Source organism: Heloderma suspectum, chromosome 1 (assembly GCF_057233095.1).
Source record: "Heloderma suspectum isolate Gila_16-S chromosome 1, 16-S_ref, whole genome shotgun sequence".
Classification (NCBI taxonomy): Eukaryota; Metazoa; Chordata; class Lepidosauria; order Squamata; family Helodermatidae; genus Heloderma; species Heloderma suspectum.
Window position 1 is genome coordinate 389020137 of NC_139458.1, and position 25208 is coordinate 389045344.

The following is a 25208-nucleotide window of genomic DNA, read 5'->3' on the forward strand; positions in this document are numbered from 1 at the left end:
TAGAAGCTATTTACATACTTAGCTGTGACTGTTTTGAGTAATAAAATTATTATTACCATAACAATATTGATTTGTTATTAATTATAAAAAGGTGGTGGTATACAAGCAAACGTAATGATAGAGTCTAATTCAAACAAGGCACTTTCTTATAAATATTATCAATTATAGTAATGACATTAACAGACAAGTCTGAGTATTCCTCAGTATGTTTGCCATTCCAGTAATTCATAAACGGAACTTAATTCTGGATAAATTAGTCTGTATCTATTGTAGTTTTTTCCTTTCTTCTACTTGCCAAATCCTGGTCAAATAGACATCTACAGATTTCCCCTAGTTGATCATAACATTTGTTTTCTGCACATATATCCACAAATTCCAAGTCACATTCTTCCACCCTCCTCTGTAAATCACATCATAAAGCAGCTAAGGGGTTCTGAGAAAGTTCACATCTTGCAATACCTTTTATAAGTGAAATTATACCCCTTGCAATGTCATAAGATCTGAGCAGAACCATCAGAAATAAATAAAATCTTGACATACTTGCCAAACACATCCAGAAAGTTAGGTTGCCCTGGTTATACATTATCTGTGTCTTATATTGCAGAAGTGGGTACCCCCAGAACCTGTGACCTCCATATGTTAATGAACTCCAGCTCCCGTCAGCCCTAGCCAGTATGGCAAAAGGTCAGGGATGAGAGGTCCACGGGTTCCCCAACCCTATTATAGAGGAACATAGGAAGCTACCTTATACTAGGGATGGGTGAGAATTTCATTTCAGTTTGGTTTTGAGATTTTAAAAAATTGAATGTGGGAGAAACTGAAACCAACAGATTTGTCCGTCCAGGCCTAGGGCTTGAGTGCTTTGCTCTTAAAAGTCTGGCTTTGTATCCCTGTGTATTCAACCACATTAGTGCATAAGCAGGGTTTACACCTCTTTTTTTCTGATAGGCTCCTCATCTTTAACAGCTCTATGGCAGACACAGTGGAAGCTGGTGGCTCTGATTTCGGTGGGGCTGTAAATCCATTCTGGGGTTCAGTCAGAACCAGCCAGAACTCTAAAGGAGCTATTCCAAGTGCTGAACCTATCCTCAAAATGGGCTCAGCATCTTGGATAGCTCTTTTAGAGTTCTGGCTGGTTCTGACTAAAACCCAGAATAGATTCACAGCCCCACCGAAATCAGAGCCCAAAGCTGTCAGACAGGTGCTGGGCAGACAGGTACATCACAGTTCTCTCCATGTTTGGAGAATCTGGCCTCATTTGAATCTGCAGTGGATTTCTCTAACATTCCTAGTTGCAACCAGCCAGAAGGCTAAAGGAGCTATCAAAGGTGCTGGACCCATTTGGGATATGGTTCAGCACTTTGGATAGCTCCTTTAGACTTCTGGCTGGTTGTAACTAAAACCCAGAATGGAATCTCTGCCCCACTGAAACTGGTGCCACCAGCTCCATAAGAACTTAAGAACTTAAGAAGATCCCTGATGGATCAGACCAAGGGTCCATGTAGTCCAACATTCTGTTCGCACAGTGGCCAACCAGCTGCCCACAGGAAACTCACAAGCAGGACAGGAGTGCAACAGCCCCACCACCACCCATGTTCCCCAGGAACTGATGTACATAGGCATACTGCGTCTGATACTGGAGGTAGCATATAGCCATCAGGACTAGCAGCCATTGATAGCCTTTTCCTCCATGAATTTGTCCAATCCCCTTTTAAAGCTATCCAAAGAGGTGGCCATCACTACATCTTGTGGAAGTAAATTCCATAGTTTAACTATACGCTGTGTATGGATGTGCGACGCTGGGAATTCTGTTCCATTTAAGTCCAATGGGATTCCACAGTGTTTCTGTTCTGATAAGTGGAGGTGGGCTGTAACAGATTTTTTTTCCCTGATTCTGGAAATATTTTGTACAGTTTTTTGGGGTTCTGCCATTACCACAAATTGTAATTTGTGCAAATTTGGGGAAGGGGAGACTTGAAATCTGTGCCAATGGTGTCATAGTTTGAGCCAGTGTGGTGTAGTGGCTATAGCGTTGTACTGGGAGTTGGGAGATCTGGGTTCTAGTCCCCACTTGGCCATAAAGCTCACTGGGTGACCTTGGGCCAGTCACAGACTCTCAGCCCAACCCACCTCACAAGGTTGTTGTTGTGAGGATAAAATGGAGTAGGATTAGCAGTATGTATGCTACCTTGGGTTCCTTAAGGAGGAAAAAAGGCAAGATATAAATGAAATAAATAAATGAATAATTTTAAAAAATATCTTTTCATTCACCATCTTGCACAAGTGTGCACGTTTGCCTGTCCGCTATATTGCCCTGCAGAGGCATATTCCCCTCTTGTCAATACCCTCATCAGTTTCATCCTCTTCACACGCTACATTGTTTAGCCCAGTAGACCCATATTCCATATCTGTCCAAAACCCTGTCAATTCCCACCCCTCAATCCCTCTGGAAATGTAGAAGTGGGGGATGAAATTGACAAATCCTTTGACAAAACAAATATGGTGCTGGTCAGATGACACTGACAAGGCTCTTGACAAGAAGGGAATATGTCTCTTTGGGGCTACATAGCAGACAGGTGGACAGGCGGACTTGCATATGCACTTGCACTTGCAAAAAACCTCCCAAAAAGAAATTGCGCAAATTGCTGACATTAAAAACACACACCAGAATCCATGCATTGGCTCGACTTGCTACAGGTCGAGTCAACACCAGCAAGTGTGTGGCGGGGGAAGAGAGCAGAATGAAATCCACAGGCCCAAACTGGAAAAATCCATCAAGTTTCACCCCCCAAACAGAATTCTCAAACATTACTACTGCTGTGTGAAAAAGTACTTCCTTTTATCTGTCCTGAATCTCCCACCAATCAGCTTCCTGGACTCGCATAGACTAGGAGGAGGGAAGGTATCTTGGCCTAAAGATATTTATTTGTGTGTGTGTGTGTGTGTGTGTGTGTGTAGATGATATTTGTATGGACCTGTACACCCTCAGTACTGTAGAACACAAATCTCAAGGAAGGAAAGAAAAAAATAACCCTTTCTCAGTCCTCAAACTCCAAATATCAACCCTCCTGTATACCAGGCTGTGCTGGCTTCTCTGAGTACTGGAAAGGCAGTAATACTGGTCTCAAATTTCCCTACTCCAGTAGAGTTTTCTCCTGTTTTTGGCAGGCACATTATTGTGCTATGAGAAGGGGAGGAATGTAGTAAAGCAGTCATGAAATTGCTACTGGGAAAAATAACATATCCACCACATAGGGTAATCCAGAAAGGTCTGGGCAGATAAGTCCTCATTTACAGAAAACTTCCAGTAGTTATGTGGAGGAAGAGCATTGCATGATTATTGAAATGCTCTGTTACTATTTCCTTTGTGAATAGTTTTATGCTGGCTCACATCTATGAGTACAGTTCAAATGAATGAGCCCCTTTTTCATCATAAAAGGGCCTCCGTAGAACTGTCAGGATGTTGCAGTCACCTGCTCATTTTTCATCTAAAATTCACACAACTCATTTCCTCTCTCAACAAGAGGATATGCCAGGAAAACTCATTCCCTAAATCTCATTCTGCACACTTCCGCCTCCCACACACTATGAGTGAAGCTTGAATCACCATGTTTGATGGTGTTTCAGCTGCATAATTCAGGTTTGCTGTACTGTTTCATATAATAATTTAGGCCTTTGTCTTTCCTGCCTGTCTCTCTCTCTCTCCCCCCCGCCCTTTATTATAGTAACTTTTCCAGAATTCAGAGTGGTTTCATTTTCAGCTCTTGGATAGACCTATAGTTGACAAAGGTATATTACACATGAAAATTATTTCTCTTTACACAGAATTTCTATGCATTGCTCTGAGGTTGGATCCAAATTTAGTTATACTTACAGGAGACCCACTGAAATCAATGGGACTTATTTAGTCTAGACTAAGTATAACAAAATCTGGATCCAATCTCTGATATCCATGTAGTTTCCCTTCCTATTAATTCACATAAAAACATTGTCTGTTTTCTGTTGTTCCCCTCCTCCCACCCCCATCCCCAATCTGGCTTGCTTGTCTCATCCCTGTCTTTGCACCTACTGTATGTGTATTTATCTTTACCAGTAGCGATACAACTAGTTCAAAACAGACACTGGAAAAGCCCAAAGCGTTGCTTGTGTAAAATGGCAGAACTCTTACTGCAGTGCAGGTCACTAATTGGACCTTCTCGGCAAACAGATTACAGGAACATTTCCTGGATGACTTTTGTTTTCAAAAGCAACCTTTGTTCTTTGTCCCTGTTCCTTTGGATTATAAAACATGATCATGATTGTACATGAGATGTTCGTAGTGATGACCTGTACTTGAGATGACCTGTTTCAGGAAGCTCTCAGTGGCTAGGCATTGCTTCCCTCACGGAGATACGACAGATGTCACATTTAGAGTTTTCTCCTTTGGTCAGAAAAGCTAGAGACCCTGGCTTGTTGGAGAGGCCTGGAGGAGTTTTGTTTCATTTTTAGTGAGTGCATCATTCTAAGCACCAATTAAGGGGTTGTATCCAATGTTAGTCCTACTTAGAGTAGGCCCATTAACATGAATGGGACTGGTGTGACTGAGAAGGCATTAGGTAGTTTCCATGGATCTAAAGCAGAGAAGTGTTATAAAGCCTTAGTGCTGAATATACTTACTGCACAGCTGTCCCTCATCCTCTCCCTCTGCGCAGTCTCTGGTGAAGTCACACACCTGTCCCAGCTTGATCACTGTTCCATTCCAGCAGCTGAAGGAACTCTGCAGAGCCATTTTAGAGCCAGAAGGAGGTCCTACAGTCAAGAAAAAGAAAGATCCATTCAGACCACTCTATAGCAATTTGTGTAGTATGCTTAACTATGTCTCATTCTCTACCAAAGCACCATAACAGTAAGAAAACGTAAAGGCAGTGAACCTCCAGAGGGATACAGAGCCTGTTCACTGATGTGCTGGCAAAGACTGGTTCACAAGAGTCATGATCGGAGCAGTTTGTTCATTACTTCTGATGACCTTGATACATCTCTGCATGTCTGTGGGAACAATCCTCTGTGCAATTTCTATTCATTTCAATGGGGCTAGAGCAGGAGACATTCCCAGCGGCCTATGTGAACTGCTATGTTTTTATTGGAAAGTGTGTTTCAGGAATAAAACTGATCAACTAAATTCCTCCTCCTTAACGAAGTCCTGCTGTCAGTATTTTCAGCAAGTAGTGTTAGGTTAAACAGTGTGCATTGTGGCTGAGAACACTGGATCCTGATGTTCCCACTCAGGAAAAATGCTAGAAGCATGGTCTACAGCAGACATTGGCAACTCAGAGACCACTGGCAGTGGAGCCTGCAGAGACCACAGTGGAGCCTGCAAAGACCCCCAGGAGTGCCTACCAGACCCCCTTCTACTCCCACCTACCCACCATCCCCACTTGCAGTTTCGTCCCCAATCTCCCCACCGCCACTGCGGTGATTTCCTTCCTGCTGCAACAATCCCTGCCCCCACATCAAGTTCTTTCCTTCTGCCACAGTGATTCCTCACCCTACTGCAGTAATGATTTCCTTCCCACTGCTGCTGTGGTTGCTGCCACTGCTGCCACAATTTCCTTCGTTCTTCTTGCCCACCATTCACCTCAGTAGCAGGAAGTCAGCCAGTCTGGAAACTTCTGCTGCCTCTTTATCTCGCAATGTGGTGAGCATCGCAGAAGCAGTGTGGGGAGCAGACCACAATGTGGAGGGAAGGTGTACCCACTCCTCCCCCAACAGCAGTTTGTAGTGGTTCCCACAGACACTTTTCAAAATGCACAATGTGCCTGCAGACCCAAAAAGGTTGCCTCCCTTAGTCTACAGCTCTTGCATATAAATGAACAAAGACATCAAACTGGTAGGAAGAAGAAAGTAGCTTTGCTTCCCTCTCTTTTTTCTATCCATGCATGTGACACCAGTGCAGAGAAATGGGTATAATTTCGATCTCTGTTTCACGTGATGAATGCTCCTTCACCTGTTGGTCATGGTTGGCATTTAGAATGATAGTCTTCAAACTTTTGAAACACAAGACCCACCTTGACTCCAAAGATGCCGTTTGGGGATCCACTTCTTAAATTTTTATCATATATTTTTTATGGCAGTTCTATTGAGTTGCTGTTGCAATCCACCTTATAACAGCCTCTGACCTAGTAGTAGGTCCCAACCCACCAGTTGTAGACTGATTTAGAAGACAGGGTGCTTGCCACCACCTGGTTGACAGGTAGCCCCACACCAGATAATTTCATTTTATGCCTAACTCTAACCCCTGTATCTCTTTGGATGACATTTTGGCATTTCATGCAATTCTGCCAGAAAGTAAAAACATTATAGGCATTTGATGATTTCCCCATTATAAGTAATGGGGAAGTCACCCAAGGCTTCAGAAGAGGAGGCAAAGCAAGGCTCTGCCTCGGAACCAAGCCAAAGTGTGTTGTCAGCCTGAGCCTCCAAGTTGAGACAACCCGCTATCTGAGCCAATGAGCTGGGCTCTAAGGTGATTTTTTTTAAAAAAAATTGCACAGCTCTAGCAGATAATATAGTAAAGATTATCTACACTACACTGTAGTTGCAAGCAAATGGAATCTCAAGGAGTTAAGTACTCCTGTCATGCCTCTGGGCTACCTTGCACTAATTGTTCACACAATGATTACCTTAGAAAATTTATTCTCAATGAAAAAGCATCGATACCTACCCTATTAGATAGACAGCTGGGCATATTACATTTGTTTTCACTAGTTCTGTGTGTACACATTTTCTTTAATGCCACCAAATAAGAAAATTATGACATTTTCCTATGAAAAAGCCTGTCGTTTTCATTATTCTTAAAGAAATTATGCACTGACTCTCAACTATTTCACATGGAGTGAAAATGGAACACATACACCACAATAAAGTATTGTGAATGTTGCAACTAGTGATAAAGATGGTTTTTTTCACCCTAGTAATTATACCCCAATAATGCATTGTCTAATTGTTCCACAGTTTCTAATAGCAAGTGAAATGGAGAAAAAGTTGCATACAGAAAAAGGTGTATAAATATGTCATTAAAAAAGCAGGCTTCGGGCTCTGGAAGCTTTTTTTATTTGTTTCTCCTTTATGAAATCTGAAAAAATAAGATTTATTCCTTATATCTCTGTAAAATGGTCCCTTCTTCCCCATGGGTGGCTAACCCTGTGTCACTGGAACTTGAGTATTCCCCATTGTGGCTAGGCCTCCAAATATCTCCCCACCGCTACCCCCGTGCCTTCACCGCTTCTTATTTCAGAAACCATAACATCTGCTTCTGTTTTGTGTTTTGTTTTTTCTCTAACAGGAATCATAAGGGAGTAGTCTGCTGGCCCAGTGCTAGGCGTAGTAGACTAACCTTTTATTTCTGTAAGTATTTGTGATAAAATAAAAACAAACTTTTTCATATTTAAGCTCTATCTGTATTCTTGAACTAATTCCTCCTCTGTATCTAGGAGAGTGTACAATCTGCCATGTGTGTGCCATACCTCTGCCCAAGATACTGGTATTTCTGTGTCCATTGTGTACGTACAGATGCATGTTTACATACACAAGCATTAACACTATCTTGGGGAGGGGTCCTTTGCCACAGATAGGGTAGAAATATTTTAATAAAATGTTTGGTGCTTGTTTGGTCCCTTTTATCATTGAGAAAATAATTGTAGTGGAATACTTGATGTTGTGTATAGGGGCAGAATCCAATGGGGACTTAACACCCCCCACCGATTCCCATCCACCCTGTGAATTCCCTTCCACAAGCAGTGGGTCCCATTGATTCCATTGCACTAGTGGGACCCACCGGTTATGCAAGGGAGATTTAGCGCTTCTTAGAGGAGGCCCTGAAACAAGCAGAAATGTTCATTTCTGGAAGGAAGCAAGTTGGCGGAGCTCCCATAAGGGAGTTCCGCCGATCTGCTTCCTTCCAGAAATGAGTGTTCTTGCTTGATTTGGGCTGCCCCAGAAGCACTAAATCGACATTGCACAAGTATTAGGGGAGCTTGTGCAATGGAATTGGCGGGGCGTAAGAGGATCGGCTGGGGTATAAGCAGCCTGTTGGATTCTGCTCCTGGGTATAGAACTCTGAGCACAAAATATACATGTACCCCATCAACTGTAAAGGACACAAGCATTTACAGATAGCCGCATTGCCCTTTAAAATAACCAGAAGTGTCAATTGGTGAAGAATCAGTCTGCTGCTGCTGCGTATTTTAAAGAAAAACATGATTAATGGCATGTTTGCGCATTCTTCACAAGTGAAGGGCTGTGTATATACTTTTTGGACCTGAGTACAAAATGCGAAGCTTGAAGGAGCTCAGTAGCAGCAGCAACAAAAATGGCTTATCAGAAAGCTTGCAGCCCTGGAGGCCATCAAGGTAAGTGCAGCACACCAGCCATGTAGTGTTGTCTGCCAGGTACGTCACAACCTCACTGTTTTTGTCATCCCAGGCAGATGGCAAAACAGTTTTGCAGAGCGCCTGGTGGACCACTGTACAAGGCTGCTGGGCTGCATTCAGCTGGATAGGTCACAAGTTGTGCAGGGCTACTTTTGAGTAAGCAGATGGCATTAGGGCTAGAAACAAATAACAAATAGAGACTTAGACCCCCAACCCAAATCTAGGGTGGCCCAGTGACCTCTTTTACAGAGGACCGTCCTCTATTTGAAGGGCTGTCCAGTCCAATTCCAGCTTAAAAATAATGGACCATAACAACTATCACCCATCAACAGTTAGCACCCAAACAGCACACTGAACAGGCAGGCACAAGGGTCACAGTCTTCCACAGTAGGGTGTGATGTACTGTATTTCTATTTACATTATAATAATATCTATACATATACATTAGCATATGCAAGAGTTATGCAACTCACAGCCCTCTTTTGTCCTCTTTTTTGGTGATGCATTACCTTTTGGGGGGCTATTTGCAAGTGGCCACCCGTCTCGATATACACAGTTAGGGTTCTGTCGCTTTCTTTTATGATAAAGGCCACTCCAGAGCCCAGTGGATAGCCTGGGGACATGTGACCCAGAAGATGTTGTTGGAGTGCAACTCCCATCATCCCTCACTATTGCCTATGCTGGCTATGGCTGATGGGAGACCATGTAAGAGCAAGCTAATAAATCCCCTCGCCACGTCTCTGGACAGGCTGGCCTTAAACCTGGGAGAACTTCAGATGTAGCGCTTTGGATGTTTTGCTTTGTTTTGCACAAGGCAAAAAGATGCTGCTGATTCACAAAAACAAACTCCAGTAGATATATGAAAGCTGCTGTGCAGATCTAAAGAAGCTCCTAGTAATGCATTTCCCTTCTCACTGCTATGATTTCAGCACTATTTTCAGAGGGAATCCACTGTTTTGAAAGAAAGAAAGAAAGAAAGAAAGGGAACTTGTGCTACCATTTTCTTTGTTTTTTTTTTCTTTTATGTGGATGAATAGAGTTCAATCAACAATGTAGTTGCTTTCCAGATAACTATTAAATCCTTTAAAATATAATAACCCTACAAAGTAAAACAGATGAGAGATGCCAAAAGTGAGTCATGGGCTCCATAGAGCTGTAAAAGTTTTTTAAAAAATCAAATAATTTTTATAGCTTTAATTTTACGTGTTTATCCTCTGCTCCCTTTTTGTTATGCTCTCTCAGAAGACAGAAAATAAAATCTTGAGGTTTTGATTGATTTGGCCCATCTCCAGATGTTGTATACTTCCCCCCCCCCAGTTCTTGCCTTTTAGAAAAACCTGGAAGAAATGCAACCCTTCTGATTACTGTAATTGACCACTAGTACATTACTGAAGGCATAGCACAGCGCACAAGTGAAAGACATAAGAAAGAGAAAATGAGAAAGAAGTCTTGTGATTTAAAATGAGAGATTATAATAAGAGTTTACACATGTATGTGCACCACTGCAATGCCCTACCCTTATTTATTATGCAGTTGAGCCCTTTTCATACATTCACATCCTGCATAGAAGAAGGATGTGCAAGAAGTCCCTTTGTATTTGTTTAACACCAGAATGTGCCTTGTTTGAACCCTGAACTTGAGGGCGTTTTGTGGGCAAAGCTTGCATATTCCAGAATTTGTGATTGCACTTGCAAAATGCATATTTTAGAAAAATGTGCACTTTAAAGATGTGCATTTAGGGGAAAATGCACATTTTCTCAGTTTAGTAGAGGGGGGGAAGCACACATTTGGGTGCATATTCTTTAAAAATGCGCACCTAAATGTGCACTTTCCCCATTTGAACAACAATAACAAAAAGTTCACAATTGGGACTGGGAACAAGATAGAACCAGCTTTGAGGTGGAACTCAGAAAACCTTGATAAGCTCGAACTGTTGCTGATTCTCCCATCACTAGTGTGGAATGTTGCTGATTCTCCCATCACTAGTGTGGAATGAATGCATGGAAGAGAAGCTGGATTCTGCCTGCTTGTCCTCTATGCATTCATTGCCTCTCTGTGCACAAAAACCTATAGAAGTTGTTGTACGCATATAGGCTCTCTCTGATTCTATCAGCTCTATGCACACAGAGCGGATGAACCTTTAAAGGGCAGGCATCCAGCTCCCCTTCTGCACGCTCATTCTACGTGCACTGTAAACACGTGCAAAAGGCTTTGATCACTGGCAGTGCCACGAGGGCAAAACTCAGGCAAAGATTCCAGTCTTATCTCTGCTGTGCTGCAGCATCACACTGATAATGACTACAGGCAATACTATGTTTTAGTCTGCCCAGCCAGATCAGATGACCTGGTGAGGCAATACAGGCCCCTGGCCAGCCCTATATAACTGTTGATCCAGAGGTGGTTCCTCAGTCTATGAAGAAAGGTGCTAAACAGACTCCCCTCCCTGAAACCAAAACATCAGCCTGTCTTAGATGATGCCTCTGAGTCTTTGGATCCTTGTCTGCCTGCTGCTCCCTTAACAACTGGCCTGATCTGTCTATAGTGTTGTCTGGGCTCTGACAAGTTCATCTACAGCTGAGTACATCTCAGGCATTTCTCCAGTGGGCTGTCCTAAAACAACAGGGCTCAATCGACACAGGAGATTTATTGTGGTGCTACTGCACCTCACATGTGATGTTACCCACAATCTGTTTCAGGCCCTGTTTTTGTTGTTGTAAAAACCGCATTTTCGCAAAATCCCTTTGTGACGGATTTTCCGGCTGCCCCAATTTCCATGCGTTTTGGGACTCAGTGTGTCCCAAATTTGCGGTACTCCTCCAGGGGTTGGAGTGGCTTCAGCACTGCAAACAAGAATGGAAAGTTGCATCAGCTAAGGGTGGACCTGGCAGGAATGGTCGTTGTTTGTTAATGCGTCGGTGCGGAGTTGTGATCCGAGAATAACACTCACACATTTCTGCTGGCTTTTCTCCTGTGCTCTCTCTCTCGCTCTGCCCTGCGGAGTGAACTGAAGAGTTAATGCAATGAGGCTTACTCCTGAGAAAGTCAGTACGTTGCTGTTGGGGTGAATTCTTTTTTTTCTTATCTCTGCTGTGCTGCAGCACCACACTGGTAATGACTACAGACAGTGCTATGTTTTAGTCTGCCCAGCCCGGGACATGTTCCGGGACATGTTCTCTCCTTTGTCCTTTTTATTTCTTTGCCTCAAGGAACAACTAGCTGAAAACTGATAACCATGTCTGCTCAGAAGTAAATCATCTTGTCTTCAATGAGGCTTACTCCTGAGAAAGTCAGCACTTTTTTTTTTTTGCTGCTTCCCCGCCTTTGGGGGGGGGGGAATCAAACCTTCCCAGTTCTCTCCTTTGTCCTTTTTATTTCCTTGCCTCAAGGAATGAGCTGAAAACACATCTACTCAGAAGTAAATCACACTGTCTTCAGTTGTACTTACTCAGCACAGGGGAGAGGGGTGGGGAATGGGAACTGCTTTTGGGATGACTTTAAAAAACACCTTTCTCCTCATTCACTGCATTGGACCTGCAGACCTGAGCATAAGGTTAATGGATTTATTTATTTTTAAAAGAAGAAAGCTTGTTGATGTCTTGAGACTCCGACTACATATAGCCAAATTAATGCAGTTTAAGATTACATTTGCCTCAGGAAAGCAGGATTGATACCTATGTCTCACCGTATTAATTGGGTATGTGTGCCAGGGGAGGAGTAAATGTGAGTTAAGGAAAATGCCTTTTTGAACTGCATCAGCATCAGAAGACACCTCCGTGTAGACTGGGCCCAGGTTACTGGAGTTTTATAGAGAAAGACAATGTTTGTATATCCCTTTGCCCCCCAAACTCTTTGTACTGCACATGGTTTCTTTTTTCCCGTTTTCCCAGGCAGAGAGCTGGGAGGATAGGTTTATGTTTTTTTAAAGTAACAACACATTTGCATCACCAGCTTTGCTGATTTTTTTTTCCTAAAGGAAGATGGCATATGATCCTGTAGTACCGCCAAATATCTGAGTAAGATGTAAGGCAATGTCATATTGCCTATGAATAATAACGGACAGTGGGAAAAAGTTGTCTGAGATAGATGGATAGGTGAACATATACACATGGCCATTTTATTTTTTAAATAAGGTGGACAAGTAAGCATGGGATAATGACTTCATGAAGGGGATTGGGAAATGTGTCTCCAAATGGCCATTCATAGTGCTCCGAGATGTTGTGGTTACTACCTATTTTACAAGATACTAACTATAGCCCTAAATAACCTGAAAGCAGGGTGTTTATCAGAATGGGGCACAGAACTTGCAGACTGGATAAGCTATTTGCAGTTTTTTACAGTTTTTTACAGGTGAGATCCCTTCATGGATCACTGCCTTGTTGTGGCGAAGGGGCTTGCGTAACTCAGTGAAGCCATAAGCTATGCCGTGCAGGGCCACCCAAGACGGACAGGTCATGGCAGAGAGTTCTGACAAAATGTGGTCCACTGGAGAAGGAAATGGCAACCCACTCCAGTATTCTTGCCAAGAAAACCTCATGGAACGTATCACAAGGCTAAAAGATATGACGCCGGAAGATGAGCCCCTCAGGTCGGAAGGTGTCCAATATGCTACTGGGGAAGAGCAGAGGGTATTTCCAAGTAGCGCCAGAAAGAGTGAAGCGGCTGGGCCAAACCCGAAAGGACACTCAGCTGTGGATGTGTCTGGTGGTGAAAAGAAAATCCGATGCTGTAAAGAACAATATTGTTTAGGAACCTGGAATGTCAGATCAATGAATCAAGGTAAGCTGGAGGTGGTCAAACATGAGATGGCAAGATTGAACATCGACATCTTGGGAATCAGCAAACTAAAATGGACAGGCATGGGCGAATTTAATTCAGGTGACCATCATATCTACTATTGTGGGCAAGAATCCCTTAGAAGAAATGGAGTAGCACTCATAGTCAACAAAAGGGTGGGAAAAGCAGTACTGGGGTACAATCTTAAAAATGATAGAATGATCTCAGTACGAATCCAAGGCAAACCATTCAACATCACAGTAATTCAAGTCTATGCCCCAACCACTGAGGCCGAAGAAGCTGAGGTTGATCGGTTCTATGAAGACCTACAACACCTTCTAGAACTAACACCAAAAAAAGATGTCCTCTTCATCATAGGGGATTGGAATGCTAAAGTAGGAAATCAAGAAATCACCGGGATAACAGGCAGGCATGGCCTTGGTGTACAAAATGAAGCAGGACAAAAGCTAATAGAGTTTTGCCAAGAGAACATGCTGATCATAGCAAACACTCTTTTCCAACAGCACAAGAGGCGACTCTACACATGGACGTCACCAGATGGTCAATATCGAAATCAGATTGATTATGTCCTTTGCAGCCAAAGATGGAGAAGCTCCATACAGTCAGTAAAAACAAGACCTGGAGCTGACTGTGGCTCAGATCATGAGCTCCTTCTTGCAAAATTTCGGCTGAAATTGAAGAACGTCGGGAAAACCACTAAACCGTTCAGGTATGACCTAAATCATATCCCTGATGAATATACAGTGGAGGTGAGGAATAGATTTCAGGGATTAGACCTGATAGACAGAGTGCCTGAGGAACTATGGACGGAGGTCCGTAACATTGTTCAGGAGGCAGCAACAAAATCCATCCCAAAGAAAAAGAAATGCAAGAAAGCAAAGTGGCTGTCTGATGAGGCTTTACAAGTAGCTCACGAAAGAAGGGAAGCGAAAAGCAAGGGAGAAAGGGGAAGATATACCCAACTGAACGCAGAGTTCCAGAGAATAGCAAGGAGAGACAAGAAGGCCTTCTTAAATGAACAATGCAAAGAAATCGAGGAAAACAACAGAATGGGAAAGACTAGAGATCTCTTCAAGAAAATTGGAGATCTCAAGGGAACGTTTTGTACAAAGACGGGCATGATAAAGGACAAAGAAGGCAGGGACCTAACAGAAGCAGATGAGATTAAGAAGAGGTGGCAAGAATACACAGAAGAACTATACAAGAAAGATCTGAATGTCCCTGATAGCCATGATAGTGCGGTCATTGAACTTGAGCCGGACATCCTAGAGAGTGAAGTCAAGTGGGCCTTAGGAAGCATTAGTAACAACAAAGCTAGCGGAGATGACAGTCTTCCAGCCGAACTATTTAAAATCCTAAAAGATGATGCTGTTAAAGTGCTGCATTCAATATGTCAACAAATCTGGAACACTCAACAGTGGCCACAAGACTGGAAAAGGTCAGTTTACATTCCAATTCCAAAGAAGGGCAACGCCAAAGAGTGTTCAAACTACCACACAATTGCGCTCATTTCACATGCCAGCAAGGTGATGCTCAAAATCCTACAAGCTAGGCTTCAGCAGTATGCGAACCGAGAACTACCGGAAGTACAAGCTGGGTTTAGAAGAGGCAAAGGAACTAGAGATCAAATCGCCAACATTCGCTGCATCATGGAGAAAGCAAGAGAATTCCAGAAAAATGTCTATTTCTGCTTCATTGACTACGCTAAAGCCTTTGATTGTGTGGATCACAACAAACTGTGGCAAATTCTTAAAGTGATGGGAGTACCAGACCACCTTACCTGTCTCCTGAGAAACCTGTACGAGGGTCAAGAAGCAACAGTAAGAACCAGACATGGAACAACCGATTGGTTCAAAATTGGGAAAGGAGTACGACAAGGCTGCATATTGTCACCCTGCTTATTTAACTTATATGCAGAGTACATCATGAGAAATGCCGGGTTGGATGAATCAGAGGTCAGAATTAAGATTGCTGGGAGAATTATCAACAACCTCCGATATGCAGACGATACCACCCTAATGGCAGAAAGCGAAGAGGATCTCAAGAGCCTCTTGTTGAGGGTGAAAGCGGAGAGTGCAAAAGCTGGTTTGAAACTCAACATTAAAAAAACGAAGATCATGGCATCTGGCCCCATCACTTCCTGGCATATAGAAGGGGAAGAAATGGAAGCAGTGACAGATTTTACTTTCTTGGGCTCCAAGATCACCGCAGACGGTGACTGTAGCCATGAAATTAAAAGACGCTTGCTCCTTGGGAGGAAAGCTATGGCCAACCTAGACAGCATAGTAAGAAGCAGAGACATCACCTTGCCGACAAAGGTCCGTCTAATCAAAGCTATGGTTTTCCCAGTAGTAATGTATGGCTGTGAGAGCTGGACTATAAGGAAGGCTGAGCGCCGAAGAATTGATGCTTTCGAACTGTGGTGCTGGAGAAGACTCTTACGAGTCCCCTGGACTGCAAGGAGGTCAAATTAGTCCATCCTAAAGGAAATCAACCCTGAGTGCTCATTGGAAGGACAGATACTGAAGCTGAAGCTCCAATATTTTGGCCACCTAATGCGAAGAGAAAACTCCCTGGAAAAGACCCTGATGCTGGGAAAGACTGAAGGCAAAAGGAGAAGGGGACGGCAGAGGATGAGATGGCTAGATAGCATCACGGATGCAATGAATATGAACTTGAGCACGCTCCGGGAGACAGCGCAGGACAGGAAGGCCTGGCGTGCTATGGTCCATGGGGTCACGAAGAGTCGGACACGACTGAACGACTGAACAACAACAACAACAACAACAACAGGTGAGAAAAATCAGTCAGTCCAGACAACCTCCCCACCCCAGGTAACTTTAAGAGAAACAAGTATTCTTGATCACACTATGTCAAATTGTGTTCAATCATGAATGTCTCTCACTTAAATAACAAAAACAAATATATTCCTTAAAATGTTGCCTTGATTAAAAGGCAACCATGGATGGTTTACAGAGATATCATCAGAGTACAAAACTTGTTCACAAGGCACTGCACAAATCTAAAATCCAGAACACATTTTAACTGTGGTGGTTAAACAAATCCACTGATTTTTCAATAAATACTTCCAGCCTTGCAAGAAATCCATCATTCTTGAAAGCAACAGTAACTGCTGAAATTTTATGAATTGTATTATGAGGAAGTGCTAGAAGGGGCATATTACGATAATATAATAATCCAGAGAATACAAGAGCCACAGATAATGGTGGAGACATAGAATCATAGAATAGTAGGGTTGGAAGGGGCCTACAAGGCCATTGAGTCCAACATCCATTGTTGTTGTTAACAGTTTATTGGGTTTTTCTATTTTCCATATGATACAATGAACATCTCCTTAGTATCTTCCTTCCTATCCCCACCCACTTGAGAAAGAACCATAAAGCAACTTAGGGTGCAATCCTAAGTATGCTTAGACAGAAAAACATGTCCTACAACTCCCAGCATTCCCCAGCCAGCATGGTTGGCTGGGGAATCCTGGGAGTTGTAAGACTTTTTTCTTTCTAAACATGCATATCCGATTGAGCCTTTACGCTGCAGTCTTATAGATCAGGCTTCCCCAACCTGATGCCTTCCAGATATTTGGGACTGCAACTCCCACTATTCCTGACTATTGGCCATGCTGGCTAGGGCTGATGGGAGTTGAAGTCTAAAATATCTGGAGAGCACCCAGTTGGGGAAGGCTGCTATACACACTTACCGAGGAGTAAGTCCCACTGTGCAGAGTAGGGCATACTTCTGAGTAAACATGTATAGAATTGCCATCAATGTATGTGTTCTCACCATTCAGACTTTAGGATAAAGCCCAGTTTTTGATAGACAGCATGTCCTTGTTTTGGCTGTCTGATTCCAGTTGGCAGTTCTGCTTCTCTCTGTGCTCCTGCACTAGGGATGTCAGAGAATTTCACCATGAATCTCGGGGAGGCCAAATGCCAGCACATTCGGCCCCCCGAAATTGGTGGCGAAACGGTCTGCCCCCTCCCCTGGGATGGGACTTACCTTGTGCGAATGTCCCTGGCGGCGGCGGCTCCGGCGGTGGTTCGGCGGTGGTTCGGTGGCGGTGGCTGCGGCAGCCGGTCTTCTGACCGGCTGCCACCGCCGCCATTTCCAGTAAAAAAAAAAAACACCAAAAAAAGTGATAGGCTACGTAAACATTTATGTAGCCTATCACGGCTAGATTTTAAAAAAATACCGTGATAGGCTACGTAAATGTTTATGTAGCCTATCATGGCTTACTGCAGGGATGCAAACGGTGGCGGCTATGGCCACCACCATTTGCGTCCCGGCCGGCAAGGATTCGCGGCGGTAGGGGTGGGGCCCCTCCCCCCCGGCCACAATTTCGGGGGGAGGGACAGAGCACCTCCCCCCCACCGCGAATCAAGTTTTGTGAAAGGTAAGGGACTTTTGTACATTCCTATCCTGCACTGAATGGAACAAGAGTTGAGCGATGCAACTTCAGGAGCACATCAGGGGTGCAAATTCTTCACGTTGACAACTTCAATTTCTCTTTTGCACAATAAAAGGCAAAAAAACAGAGGCGGCACCTGAACCCCACCTGAACCCCCTTGGCAGAATGAGCCATTGTTTTCCTGACACAGCCAACCTTGCTAAACAACAGAGCTACATCATGTTCCTCGGTACTACAGGGAGTTGGGAATCACTGGTGATTCAATTAGATGTGAGCTTGATACTTTTATTTATATTGCCTGACAAAACTAAAAATTAATGAAGTGTGCAGGAAAACAACCACTGTTTTTTTCTTTCTGCCTGAGATGATTTTACTGTGCCAATCAATTCAGGATGGGAAAAATCCCCCCCCCCCGTCCTGCCCCACAAAGGCTTTTTAATAAAAGGCTCAGGTTTCTACACAGGGTACTCTGTATTACTGTCAGCTATCTTTTTTATTGGCTTAATAGGGCTCTGTTTCACTGAGCACTGCCCTTGTACTTTGATCAGGGTCACAGAATCACTAAAAGATCTGATCTGCAAGCCACAAGATGGGGGGTGGGGGGAGACTGTGAACCGCCCCTTCAGCCCTTTCAGTAATGGATCTATACAATTCTGAAGGCTGCAAGACTTCACATATGCAGGGGAGTATCCATTACATAAATCTAGAGGACACAAACCCATGGAAACAAAGCTTGACACAAGCTTTGATAAAAGCAATCCAAAGCAAAGCTAAACAAATGATCTGATTTCACAAGCTAAGCAGAGTGAATATCTGACAAGAGGGAACCAGTATGCTTCACAGAGCGATGGAGAGTCCTTGGTTGGTGGTAGCTGTACTATCACTGTTCAGCATTCATTTAATATCAGTAGTGTATGTGCTAGGTGCAGGACAGAAGACAACACAAAACCAACAGGGGGCTGACAATCAAAGTAATAGGAAAGAGGCAATGTTGAATGGCTCAGGGAGAATTTCATTGATAAATTAATGTAGGACATCCTTGCAAAGAAATGCTCTGGTAGCAAACAATTCTCCACCTGTGCTCCAGTCAGCTGGTTTTCTTCCCCTCCTCTGTCCTCATGCACTGCTGTTGGTGTATTGCATGCAAGTTTTTCCTTCTTTGGCAGAAGAGAGAGGGAGAAAGTGTGCTCAGTGTCTGAATTTCAAACTAGGTGTGACGTCTGAATTTCGCCAATAAAATTGTTTACCAACATGTTTGAATGCAATGATTCGGATTCGTCTCTTCTTTTTATAAACTTCTATCAACTGGGGGTGGGGCGCTAATCTGGATTGGGACCATGGCATGGCAGGGGGAGAGTTCTTGATTTAATTTATTATTTTAAACCTGCTTTTTAAGGCTGTAATCAAACAATCTCCTGACTATCCAGGCCCATTCACAGGCAATGAATTGGGCTGGACGATCTCTTCCATTTTCAATACGTACTGATTGGCCAACCCACCGGGCTTGATACAAATTGGGACTGGTAGTTATGGGCAATCTTGGTGGCTGAAGCCACATTCTTGGCGGCTGTAGCTGCAGTGCATTAGATGGCGTAGAGGAATGGAGGCTTCTCTCCCCCTCCCTCCCTCTCCTTTTTCCTTCTCCTTTTCCTCCCTGTTGTTATGGTGGCATTCCAAGCACCTGGGGGTGCTGGGGAAAAAAACAAAAACATTTCCTAGGATTTTTCATCTGGAAAGCTGTTTTAGCTGGGGATGGAGAGTGAGAAGGAGAGGGTAAAAGTGAAAGGATGGAAAACAAAGGAGGAAGGTGAGAGGGAAGAGAGAAAAGAGGATAGAGAAGGGAAGGAGGGTCTCCCTCCCTGCCATCATACATGTAGGGGTGTGGTTTGAGGCCTACGAAGGCAAGGAAAAAGGTCAGGCCTAGGGGCCTGGAGTTTTTTGTTGGGAGGGGGTATCCCTGAGAGGCGAAGTTTCATTTGCCTGGTTAAGTTTCAGTTTCATTTCCCCAGTGAAGTTTCATTTCTTCAGGTTTGAAGCAGTACTTCAGTTTTCAGGAAGGAAGGTTATAAAAAGAGAGTGAGAGAGCCAGGAAGAGCAGAATAGAGGAGACCAGAGCCTGAAGAAGGAGTAGGAAGAAACAACCTAGAGGAGTCTAAGTACAGCTAGGGTAAAGGAACGTGCATTTTGCAACCTGTATTATCTTTTAATGCCTTTTGTATCACTCAGCTCTATTGTGTAAATACCTTCAGTGGTGCTTTAAATTTATCAGTAAACTGTTCTGGTTAAAGCCCAAGTGTTTGGCATGTCAATCACCCCACGTCTGCAGCCTAAATCCCACATTATTGGGAAGGGGAAGTTTAAAAGAAGGACGGTGGGACTCTTAAGGAGGCAAGAGATCATTAAGGAGTTCCTCACGTGGTCCAGGTCATAAGGGGAATCTGACAAGTGGAAATGCTAGCATGGGGAGAAGCCACAACATGGATTCTTTCTAAGTAGCCTAGGGCTTCTCATAGTACCTTGATGGCATAGGAACTGTTCCAGCAGTTCTCATGTTGCAGGCATAACACAAACCATCAGTAGAACAGCTAGGGCTGGACATTAGGGCCCCGCAGCTAAGTCCCCCACCCCAATAACCACCCAAAGAGCAGCAGATGATGAGGGCATCAGGGTAGTAGAAGGAAACTCCATTTTATTCCTGTAGCCATGGTACTGCTATGGTTTAAGGGCTTTTCTACATGAAGCTTTTAACCGGCCAGTATATTGAGGCTTCTGTTTCTGGATTCTTTGCAGGATTAAGATCAGCTCCTTTACACGTGTTTTGTTCTGGGTTTTTTCTTTCTCTTCTTTTTCTTATGTTCCATTACGCAAGTACTACTTGGCGCTGTGATATAGCAGAATTGCACAATTACACTAGGCTTTATCCCACCATTAACAAATGATATCGGACTTTCTTCATTCGAAACCCCCCCCTGCTAAAATGGTTGCAAAGCACAGGAGAGGCCCTGGAGGATGACGATGTCATGTAAAGGACCTGCAAATTATCATAAGTGAGGAACCATAAGTGCGCAAAAAAGGCCCTCAATGAGGTTAAAATGCAAAACATCACATGCTTACAGTATCAGGATTGGCAAACATTCTAGCATACAGGGAATGTAGACACAGTTGTAAAGCTTGTTGTAAAGCTTCACAACTGAAGTAATGCAGGTGGCTGTCTAAAGCCCCCACCCTCCCACCCCAAGACCATTACATTCGGAGTCTAAAATTATTTAGCTGCATGACTGTTTAGAAGTCACACTACGCCATGGTGGTTGGGGAATTTCTGGTAATCATGGTGGCTTAGCGTGTCGTGTGGGGGGAGAAAACCACGTTCTGCATAGTTACTAAGCCACTCCAGATAACCACTCCCCACAAAGGGGTTAAGGGCCCCAGGGAGGCTTACCATGTTGTCTGGCGGGCTCCCTGGCGGTTAAAATGGGCTCCAGAGGACTTCTAGGCAGCAACCATAAAGTCTGCTGGCTAAAGTGTCTGCTACTGCGGGTGATGCTCTAGCTGCCGCGGACCTTCTCTATGGTCATGCAGCCATTTGGGATGATGGAGTGGCTGCTGGGAGCCCCTTTGCACTGCAGAGGATGCTGGGATGCGCACAAACCACTCAGGTAAACTCACTTGGTAACTATGAGGGGGGGGGTAGCAGAACCACAACTCACCTGGTAACTACTGGGGGTGGGGGCATTAGCGGAACCATGCAGCACTGCATGGTTCCCGGTTGTGTTAGTGTAGTGGTTTAACTAACCCCCCCTCCATAGTTAACCTAAGATCCCTCCCCCTGTTCATGTGTGAATAGGCCCATAGTGACCTGCCCAAGGTTACCAATTCACTTTCATAGCTAAGCAGATATTTGAACTTGGTTTTCCTACATCCATCCCCAACCAGTCCTCTAGCTCTGGCTGCACCACATTGCACTGAGTGATTCCAGAAGGAAAAAACAACAACAAACTCCGAGCTAACTAAAAGCACCCTAAAACAAGATATTCCAGAGTCTCGTTTGCCTTCTGCACTTCCCTCCTGGTATGCAGAGCATTTTAGTCTCCCAATGGCCATTGATCGCAATCATTTAAAAACCATCATTCTCAATCAGCCATCAGGAAATTTCAACCAGCTACTGCTGTGAAACAACATACCGCATTTGTCTGTCCATTTATCACAGTTGACAAGGAGCTTGAATGAGCTTAGATATGCATTACACACACATACACACTTGTATTATATAGGTCAGTGTACACAAACAGCAGCAACATGCCCTGTGAGAGTTACTGTGGGTTTATGTCACCAGATAAATTGCTATTCTGCTCTCTTAGTTACATATTCAGCGCATGCATGCAGAGGGGGTGATTCAGGCAGAGAAAAAGATTAGATGGCAAAATATGTATGAAAGAAAGAGCTCAAACAAATTATATGTTGTTTTAACTTTTTAATGTTCAAGTAAAGGCATTGGTATTCAAGCTCAGAGGCTGGGGCACTTAATTTTTAATTAGAATGATGTATTTGATATTAAAAATGGACATTTAATTTGGCTTTTCATTCCATTCCCACTGCTTCCACTCATTGGAGCCCAGAAGATGAAAACTGCTTGTTTTCACCCAGATCCTGTCTTGTGCAAAAACAGACAACTGGGAAAAGGGCAGGTGGGTAGGTGGGGAATGAATTATTTCAAATAAACTTCAAAGTTAAAATTTGTGGAAGACATCTTTTATATTTACAACTGTGTTGATATAGCCTGTAGTATCCATAAATTGCACCAGTCATTAAGTTGTAGCATGGCTGGCTAGCAGTCTTATAAATTATTATTTAAACAGTAGCATTAAACAAATGGCACTTCAAGCTGCAACTTGACAGAAGAAACAAACAACTGCTTGGAGTCTCTATTAGTGTTTATCAGGGATCTATTCCTTAATCTTAGCCAAGATTCTAGAAGACCCCCAGTCTCAAGCTAGTGCACCCCTGGTCTTCTACTGGATTAGCAAGACAGAGGGCAGACTAGTTGGAGAAACAACTTGTTGTTGTTCAGTCGTTAAGTTGTGTCCGACTCTTCGTGACCCCATGGACCATAGCACACCAGGCCTTCTTGTCCTCTGCTCTCTCCCGGAGTGTGCCCAAATTCATATTAATTGCATCGGTGATGCTATCTAGCCATCTTATCCTCTGCCATCCCCTTCTCCTTTCGCCTTCAAGCTTTCCCAGCATCAGGGTCTTTTCCAGGGAGTTTTCTCTTCACAACTAGGGAATATTTATGTCTGTCTGTCTCTGGACACATTAAATCTGTCCAGTGTGCACTGCTCTTTGAAAACCTCAAGTGTTGGTGCCTGTGATTTCTGAGGATTCCAGAGGGCCATAGGTGGCATTAGGGATGTGCAAAACTGGTCTCTGTTTCCAGTCCAGGGATGGCTTTTAAAATTTAACCCACTCCTGCCACCCTGAAAAAATAGGGTGTTTCATGACTGAACTGATTCTTTCTTGTTTTTCTGAACACAAAATTCTAGGCAATACTTCCCTTTTTTCCTCCTCAACCCCATAATCACTCAGCCAAACAACAAATGTTGCATTGTATGTCTTAGTTGCAGTTATTCTACAGCCGGATTCAGAAGTGGCATAAAGCCATGTTTTCCTTTAATGGTCATGTTTGGGCATCACGCAAAACCATAGTTTAGTGTAGGGGTGGGCAACTTGTGGCCTTCCAGATGTTGTGGTCTACAAATCCCATCAGCCCTAGCCAGTATAGACAATGGTGAGTGATAATGGAAGTTGTAGACAAAAACATCTGGAGGGCTACAAGTTGCCCACCCTTGGTTTAGTATGACAAGAATGAGCAGCAGCAAGCCTCAGGCTCATGCACTCCCCACCTCTCCTTCAGCATGGCTGCGAGGAGGAGTTCAGATGTTTTTGCTTCTGATTTCCATTAGTCATAGTTTAGCGTATCACCCAGATACTACAGTTTGCTTACACACGCCAGTTTCATAACCCATTGTTTAAAGCTGGTTTGTTTCAAACAAATCATAGTTGTCCAGTGGGGTGACAGCTGATTTTGCCCCTGCTCCCTTTAAGAAGAAAGGAAGAAGGAACATTGGCCACACTTCTTGATAAGAGTGGGAAGTGCCAGGCAGCCAATAGGGAGCTGGCCTGGGGGTAGATATAAAAGGACAACCCATCCTAATGGCACAGTACAGTTTTAGGCAGTCTGTCAGGGCCCACCTTCAGCACTGCAGTGGGCCTTGTAGGCTATAGCTAAGACCTGATTAGAAGTAGCCTGGAAGGGCTTGGGCCTATTCAGCCTCTGGTATGTCAGAATCTGTGTGAGCTTACCTCTGTCAGTGTTCCCAGAACAGAGTGAGGTAGAGTCACCCAACTCCCTATCCACCTGCTGGTCTGGCCTTGGCAGGCAGGGAGGCTGGAAGCTGTCTGTGAGAACCTGACAGAGGTGGGGTGGGGTTTGCAGAAAGGTCACCCAGTTTGAAGCATCACTGCTGGAGGGCTGAGCAGTGATGCCCTGTTTAGACAGGGACCTTGCCGAAAGGCTAAAGGCACTTGTCTGTCAGGTGATCCGGAAGGGGTGTCGTACAGTCATGCCTTCCATTTTAAGCTGATGCAAAGGAGAAGAGCTTTTGTTAGGAACATCTCATCTTCATTGCCTGAAGCCTCCTCTGTTTGGATCCATCATCATCTGGACGTTTGGAGGCCCTCTGCATGTGGACTCTCCCTTAATTGGAAATTTGGATTGCTAAAGACGTACCACGAAAAGTGTGCTGAGGCTTTTCATGGACTTAAACTCTCATTTGCTGTGGATTGTGTGTTTTTGTTTGTCATCTGCTCAGTGTACTGGCAGGCTGGGTTTGATCTATGACTTTTGGACTTTCCTCTGCCTGGACGCATGCAGTGTGGAATTGCCAATGTGAAAGCGGTGGCATGGAACTCCTTGCATGTCTGGGTTTACCCTCCATTTGATCTTGATAGGCCTCGACCATGTAGCCTGGAGTTATCAACAAAAGATTCAAAGCTGGACTCTCTATGGGTGTAGTTTTATTTAGGCCTTTCAAGAATTTATCCCTTGTTTGCCTGATGAGGTCATTCCAGGAATCATTCCCATTCCTTGTCCGGGGTTGGAACCCTGTGTATGCATTGCCTGGGTTAGATACACCAGGAATCCAGAGTCTCTTCCCTTGGGTTCAGAACCGTGGAGATGGCAATGGGGAAACCATGTTGATGAGGATGTCAGTCATGGTAGTAGCATTTAGCTTTGGACTATTCTGGAATTACATAGAGCCTATAACTACTGACTATCAGCTATATGATTTCTGAAGAGTGTAACCATTAAGCTTTTGTCAGGGGATTTCCTGCAATAAAGAAATCTCACTGATTTGGGTGTCTGGTGTCAGATTTCCAAAACGTGTGTGCTGGGGGGGGGGAATCAGGAAACCTGACACAATTGCTGGTTATGGGGCTAAGTAGGAATTGGGGGGAGGCTCTTAGCTGGCATCCAGAGAGCCCTGTTTTTCATCTACTTGATGCTGCCTATATGGGAACAG

At 44.0% G+C, this 25208-nt stretch overlaps 1 protein-coding gene across 1 annotated transcript in view; it reads right to left on the reverse strand.

Moving 5' to 3' along the window:
* Window positions 1-25208, reverse strand: part of ALK (ALK receptor tyrosine kinase) — a 903954-nt gene that overhangs the window by 171181 nt on the left and 707565 nt on the right. Inside the window, exon 6 of the mRNA XM_084820831.1 lies at window positions 4657-4788. Coding sequence (XP_084676957.1) covers window positions 4657-4788 — 132 coding nt within the window. The remainder of the gene's footprint in view (window positions 1-4656; window positions 4789-25208) is intronic.